At 44.4% G+C, this 7,622-nt stretch overlaps 1 protein-coding gene across 2 annotated transcripts in view; it reads right to left on the minus strand.

Moving 5' to 3' along the window:
* The window catches only part of CYRIA (CYFIP related Rac1 interactor A), a 40,438-nt gene extending 35,631 nt beyond the window's left edge, over positions 1 to 4,807 (minus strand). Inside the window, exon 1 of one of the 2 annotated variants that reach the window (XM_060186581.1) lies at positions 4,704 to 4,807. In XM_060186581.1, coding sequence (XP_060042564.1) covers positions 4,704 to 4,773 — 70 coding nt within the window. In that variant the 5' untranslated portion in view covers positions 4,774 to 4,807. The remainder of the gene's footprint in view (positions 1 to 4,703) is intronic. The other variant, XM_060186582.1, reaches the window with a different exon arrangement.
* Positions 4,808 to 7,622: the final 2,815 nt, after the last annotated feature.

Consider the following 7,622-nt stretch of genomic DNA (forward strand, 5'->3'; position numbering starts at 1 on the left):
TCTATTTACATAACCACTGTTAACTAAGCACCGCCCTGCCTGCAGGGCATTGGTTTAATCCCCCCTGCTTAACGCTGTATTCTGTTTACATAACCACTGTTAACTAAGCACCACCCTGCCTGCAGGGCATTGGTTCAATCCCCCCCCCCTTAACACTGTATTCTGTTTACATAACCACTGTTAACTAAGCACCACCCTGCCTGCAGGGCATTGGTTCAATCCCCACTGGTTCATGATGTCTTTTTGCTCCGCCCCCTCTCCTAGTACACCCTGATTTCCACCGCTGTCTTTTTGCTCCACCCTCTCTACGTCACATCCTGTTTCCACCCTACTTGGCCAGTATATATAAGGACAGGGTTGTGAGTAGGGAGAGACAGCTTAGATTGTGCTGCGTTCCACATGAATAAAGAGATACTGCGTACAGCTCAGCCATGAGTCTCTGGTGGTCTGTCTCCCACCCGCGAAGCTAGCCCGGCACTATCAAATAAATAAAGATAAAAAACATTTTGAGGGAGTCGGGCTGTAGCGCAGCGGGTTAAGCACAGGTGGCGCTAAGCACAAGGACCGGCATTAAGGATCCTGGTTCAAGCCCTGGCTCCCCACCTGCAGGGGTGTCGCTTCACAAGCGGTGAAACAGGTCTGCAGGTGTCTGTCTTTCTCTCCCTCTCTCTGTCTTCCCCCTCTCCTCTCCATTTCTCTCTGTCCTATCCAAAACAATGACAACAATAATAACTACAACAATAAAAAACAACAAGGGCAAGAAAAGGGAATAAATAAATAAAATAAAAAAAAAACATTTTGAAAAAAGTTGGCTCACTAGATAGCTCTAAGAATCGCTTCAGTCTGAGAATCTCTAGAACCACATCACTGGAAGGTGAAAGCTCACAGTATCACGATGAGGCGATTTCCCTAGACAGTCAGTAACAGGCCTCAATCCATGTCTCGAAGCTTTACATCAGGCTCAACCTGACGCTGTTAACTGGCTACGGAAGAAGGGCAAACGCTAGAAGAAGAAGCAGCAATGTGCATGAAAGAATGGGTGCATTTTATTTGCTTATGTTCTTATCTTTTAAAGAGGAAATACAGACATGACAAGAAGGTGGGGGGTGGGGTGAGGAAAAGATTGGTGTGAAAAAGATGTTAAGAGAGCATGAAGTGTAGAACTCTCTGGAAAGCTCACACAGGCTTACTTAAAGCAGATCTATACATCTGGGCAACCCAAGGACAGGTGTGTTTAATTTTGTCTGATATTTTGACCCTGCTTCATTATATCTATTTGACCCAGTTCAATTACACCCCATCACCGACTTCAAAAAGAAAATTCCACACTCAAAGCGGAAGTGCCAACTTGATTTAAGCTGCTGATGCAATGTTGTTCAGCTTCTCTCCCACCCTCCAAGGCTTTCTCCTTAACTCTTTGCCAGCCAGTTTCTATATTCAGAGTGATCCATCTTGAATCTGTGCTCCCACTGGGAAGCTCAGGAACCAAAGCACCAGTCCTCTTCCGACTTGCTATGTCTCCACCATCCCATAGTATTCCAAACCGTTTACAAACTTGCCATCTTGAAAGTCCATTCCCCTGACTGCCAAGATCTAGCCTGTTCTGTTGCTTCTCAGAACCACACCTCTTGATAAGCCTCACTCAGTGGCCACTACTCCAAGTCCCAGATGGGGCTAAGAATCAGTTGCCAGAACAGAGTGGAGTCCAGGTCTTTTTCCTGGCGGAAAGGTCCTTCTCTTTCAGTAGGGCGACGGAAGCTCCACCCTGAGACATGGAATCAGAAATCTGATGCTCCACAGAGCACCAGAGAATAACCATTGCTGGGAGTCGGGCTGTAGTGCAGCGGGTTAAGCGCAGGTGGTGCAAAGCACAAGGACCGGCGTAAGGATCCCGGTTCGAACCCCGGCTCCCCACCTGCAGGGGAGTCGCTTCACAGGCGGTGAAGCAGGTCTGTAGGTGTCTGTCTTTCTCTCTTCCTCTCTGTCTTCCCCTCCTCTCTCCATTTCTCTCTGTCCTATCCAACAACAACATTAATAACTACAACAATAAAACAACAAGGGCAACAAAAGGGAATAAATAAATAAAAATAAAATATTAAAAAAAATGGTGACTTCACCATTAAAAAAAAAAAAGAATAACCATTGCTTTCCATTCCCACAGATACTGCATTCATAACAGCAAAAGGTGTTTTTTTTAATATTTATTTATTTATTCCCTTTTGTCGCCCTTGTTGTTTTATTGTTGTAGTTATTATTGATGTTGTTGTTGTTGGATAGGACAGAGAGAAATGGAGAGAGGAGGGGAAGACAGAGAGAGGGAGAGAAAGATAGACACCTGCAGACCCACCTCACCTCCTGTGATGTGATTCCCTGCAGGTGGGGAGCCCGGGGCTCGAACCGGGATCCTTGCACCGTCCTTGTTCTGCGCCACCTGCGCTTAACCCGCTGCGCTACTTCCCAGCTCCCAACAGCAAAAGTTTTTAAACAAGAGTTTCCAAGGAACTCACCGTGACTCTTTGTGGAAGCATGGATAGCTAAGAACCCAAGGATGTCTGTGTCGGTGAGCGGGGGCCAGCTGAGCTAGTGGGTATTTTTGGAGTAGCATACAAGGTGTTGGGATGTGAGGTTTCCATGAAACAACAGGATGTCAACAGCCCTGGGTGGGTGTTTAGATGCCCTCGAAGGTTGCAATGGACAGAGTATCTTATTCTGGCTTTGGGCCTTGTAGTATACATGAGGGGGCCAGACAGTAGGCCATCTAGTTAAGTGCACATATTACCAAGCACAAGGACCCAGGTTCAAACCCTCGATCCACACATGCGGAGGGTAGGGGGTGGGAGGAGGGAGCTTCACAAACAGGTCTGCAGGTATCTATGTTTCTCTCCCCCACCCCCATCTCCTGTCTCACTTTCTCTTTGTCCTATTCAATTAAAAAAAAAAATGGAAAAAAAAATGGCTGCTGGGAGTGGTGGATTCATAGTGCCAGCACCAAGCCTAAGCAATAACTACAGAGGCAATAAAATCAATCCATCCATCAATGAATAAGGATGTGTTAAGATATCAAGGGCAGGGGACTTCAGGGACTTTGGGGTCCTGGTAGAAGATGGTAGAAAAGACTTAATTTGAGGGTGAGAGTGTCTTGCAGACACTACCAAGTATACCGCAATCCATAAACACCACCAGTAAAGGAGGAGAAGGAAGAAAGGGATGCGGGGAGGAGAGGAAGCCTTGGTCCAAGGGGACAACTAAGTATGCCAGGAGAAAGATTAGGAGATGGGATGACAGAGACTTGGCTTCGTAAAAATTCCTGAAAGATATCAAGAGATCCTCACCGCTGCAGCCCCAGTGACAGTGCGCGCACTACAGAGAAGCAGCAAAGTTACAACAGTGAATAAAGTCTATTCTTTCTGAAGTATCAGGTCCAACTGTTTCTTCCGCTCCCAGCGACACCCCTCCCTAAGCCCAACCAGACGCAGGAAAACAAGAACAACAACTGCACACGAGTTAAGTCAGATGAGAGGTACGTCCAATCGGATAGAATTTAGATTCAACTATTCTTCTCCAGAGTACGTGAGCTCTGGGTCACTTTTCTGTTCCAAATGGCTATTTTAGATCCACTAAAGATGCTAAAAATACACAAAAGGAAGTTTAACCAATTGGCTTACCGTACCAGGCAAGCATGGCCTAGCCTTTACTTGGAAAATGTCTGCTAGAATATTTAACCTACCCAGCACCAAGTTCCAATTATTTTTCATACAAGCTCCTTGAAAAATCAAAGCTTAAAAAGCGTATTAAAATTTGCAACATATGGCAAGGACTGTTCAAAAGACATTTAGCTGCTATTGTGAAATGATGACTTGAAAAAAAAAAAAAAGAACAGAGGAGTGTGGAAGAAACATGAGTTTATTTTGGCTAAACAAAAAATGTGTCACTGAGATGTAAATGTATTCAATCAAGAAAATAAACAGATAAGAAAGACTCTGCTTTTTTTTTTTTTTTCTTTTAAAGTCATGATTCATCAGTCATTTTACCTCAGCAAATAATGCCAAGTTTTTGGTAAAGGAAATATCACCTCTCAGAGGAAAGGAGTAAAAATGCTGAAATAATTTCATATCATTAACATGGAAAGAACAGATGACTCAAACTAAATCATCTCTAGATCTAGTTTCTGGTATTGGTCATGTTTTCCTTTCACGTTTAGTGATATTTACTTTATATTCATTTGTACACACTACTGGCTGTATTCTTTTTATTTGGAATATAATAATACAGTATTGAGTGGGTATTAGTGGGAAAAATACATGGTGATATTTAACGGAGCCTGTGATAGCTAAAACTGTTTTCTGTTGGATTTTTCTTTCTTTTTTCTTTTTATTTTATTTTTAGAGAGATGCAGAGACAGAGAGAGAGACAGAAAGATAGAGAAACACCAAAACCCTGCTCAGCTCTGGCTTATGGTGGTGCAGGAAACTGAACCTGGGACTTTGGAGCCTCAGGCATAAGAGTCTCTTTGCATAGCCATTACGCTATCCACCCTGCCCAGATTTCTTTTCCTTACCAGCAGGAGAAAAAGAATATAAACAATCTCTGCAGATTCCCAAGAGACATGGAGATATGTCCGTGTCTGTGCCACAAAGTCAGTCCCTGAATGATAATGGAAGGCAAGAGTTTTCATTCCTTGCCTTTTCATTTGGGGAACTTACTTTCAAAATCCAGGAAAAAGTGAGGGTAGTTTTCAATTTCCCTGGTAAGGACCTTGAGAAGGTTTCCCATCCCAGCAAACCTAGAAGAGACAACAGAAGAAAAAAACAAAAAAAAAATATATATATATTAGCAGAATAAAAACAGACTTGGTAAAGGGATGCATTTACTAGGCGAGCTGCATGGACACCACTGAGCCCAGTGAAGCTGCAGTAAACCAAGTGTGAAGCCTCCTCAGTGCAGGAGATGAGTGAGGACTGGGCAGTTCACTCCTGAACCAGCAACGCTTCTATGGAGCTTAATTCTAAGTTAGCAAATGTGGCCTAAATTATACAAAGTATGATGATGAGGACAGTACCATAAACATAGACAAACATAGGCAGAGAGTTGTAGAAATAATACTCAGCCCAGATCTACAATCTTGGGAGAACTGCTGTAGCTTCCAGTGGAGGGACTGGGGATCCAGAACTCTGGGAGTGGGAATGGTGTGGAGTTGTAACCCCTGTTATCTTGTCATTTTGTAAATCACTAATACTATCTAAAGAGGAAGAATAGTGTTATAAAATCCCTCTGCAGAGAATAGAATTGTAATGCACTCACAATAAAGAATATTAACCAGAGAGCATATTCTAGTAAATGAATTGGGTGTTTAAATTACAGGTGGTAAGAAGAGTTTGTTACTTTTAAGATATGCTTATTTTCATGAAAGACACAGACCAGAGGAAGGCTTAATTTAGGGATGTGGAGGTCCAGGGGATTGAACCTAGGACCTGTGAGACCCCAGGTGTGGTGTACTGTTGTTTCAATAGCTTCCTGACTGATGGTAGTCACCACCAGATGGTGGTCTGGGAGGTGGCACAGTACATAAAGCACTGGACTCTCAAGCGTGAGGTCCTGAGTTCAGTCCCCCACAACACAGATACCAGATTGATGTCTGGTTCTCTCTCTCTCTCTCTCTGTCTCCTCCTCCTCTGCCTATCTTCTTCATTAATAAATTATATATATTCTAGGATGTGTTTCTTTCTCCTTCTACTAGTTCTCTGCATCAGTACAGTTAATCATTTGGCTTGATTTTCTTTTCATTGCTGTGCTGACATAGTGTGGCAATGAACAAGTCGAAGGCTGAAGGCCGGACTAAATGACGTGTCCATAAAGGAAGGCTTCCTAAAGTTACTCAGAAAAAGTGAACAGAAGACACATTTTCTGTATCACCTGGGCCTCGGTTATTCTACTTAGAAGAACACATTTCCAAGAAGAGTTAACTCCCAGGAAAGTCAGACAGAAGCTCTTGTAATTGGAAATTCCGAGCATTGCTGATGTTATTTTTAAGACATAAAGATGAAGTGGAGGGCACTGAATGGTGACTCGCCTAGTAGTGGGCACATAGGTGCAAAGACCTGGGTTCAAATCCCCGGTGGTCTCCATCTGCAGGGGAGGGAATCTTCACGGGTGGCGGAGGAGGAGTGTTGCAGGTGTCTCTCTTTCTCTCAGCCTTTCTTTCTCCCTCCATCAAAAAGAAAGAGAAAGGGTGGGGGGGGGCAGCCACCAGAAATAGAGGAGCCATGCAGACAGACACTCAGCCCCAGCAATAACTCTGATGGCCAAAATAAATAAATAAATAAACAGAAAATAAAATCTTTCTCAAATACAATCTTAGCCTAAAGCATCCGCACAGGTGAATCGAGTCTACAGAGAAATACACACTGATTACATCGCTGTGATCACAAGCGGGATACAAAGACTAAGGAAAGCACCCTTCACCAGTCTTTCTCCTTCCATCTGCTCTAGTTATTCACCCCTGCTTTCCCGGGGCCACTCATCCATCCGTTCACTGATCTCGTATTTGTGGAGGGGAGACTCCAGGCAGGGGACAAGAGCTCCCGGGAAAGCGGGCTTCTCCCTTGTGTTTCATGTCCGCGTCAGAAGCATCAGTTTGGTTTGAAACCACTGTGGGAATCCCAGGATTCCCTGACTAGGGCCCCAGATGATGGAGTGACCTGGTAGTAACCACAGGGGCCCTCATTCAAGTGTGCCAGTCTCTTACCCTTATCCAGCTTTGTTCATCTCATCCACTTTTAAAGACAAAAGGAACTGCAGGGCTGCAATTTTCTAATCGCATGGCTTCTGACAGTATTTATGCTGACACAAAGGATCTTTAAAAAGATGCCGCTGTAAGATGTACTGAGAGGAGAAGAAAGGCAACAGGACTGCCTTTGTGCTTGGAAGCACGCGGCAAGCAGTTTCCCTAGGAGCAGGTGATGACGTCATCATGTCTCCAGGACCCTCTGGGAAAACAGACCCACCTGCATCGCCTACGACCTGACTCGCTTTCTCAGAGCTGAAAAGAAGCCATTTAGGAAGGCCCAGCCGTCCACTGGGGCCTATTAGCTCTGCTCCCAGGGCTAAAATCTACTTCGTTTCTCTAAGACTTAGTTTCCTAGTCTGTAAAATAAAATTTTAAATCAGAAAAGGTAGCAGCGACAAATGCTGGAGAGGCTGTGGGGACAAAGGAACCCTCTTGTACTGCTGGTGGGAATGCCAATGGGTCCAACCTCTGTGGAGAGCAGTCTGGAGAAACTCTCAGAAGGTGAGAAGTGGACCCGCCCTGTGACCCTGCAATTCCTCTCCTGGGGATAGATCCTAAGGAACCCAACACACCCAGACAAAAAGATGTGTGTAGACCTATGTTCACAGCAGCACAAATTGTAATAGCCAAAACCTGGAAGCAACCCAGGTGTCCAACAACAGATGAGTGGCTGAGCAAGTTGTGGTCTAGATACACAATGGAATACTACTGAGGTATTAAAAATGGTGACTTCACCTTCTTCACCTCATCTTGGATGGAGCTTGAAGGAATCATGTGAAGTGAGATCAGCCAGAAAGAGAAGGATGAAATTGGGTTGATCTCACTCACAGTCAGA

Source organism: Erinaceus europaeus, chromosome 3 (genome assembly GCF_950295315.1).
Source record: "Erinaceus europaeus chromosome 3, mEriEur2.1, whole genome shotgun sequence".
In the NCBI taxonomy this organism is placed as follows: domain Eukaryota; kingdom Metazoa; phylum Chordata; class Mammalia; order Eulipotyphla; family Erinaceidae; genus Erinaceus; species Erinaceus europaeus.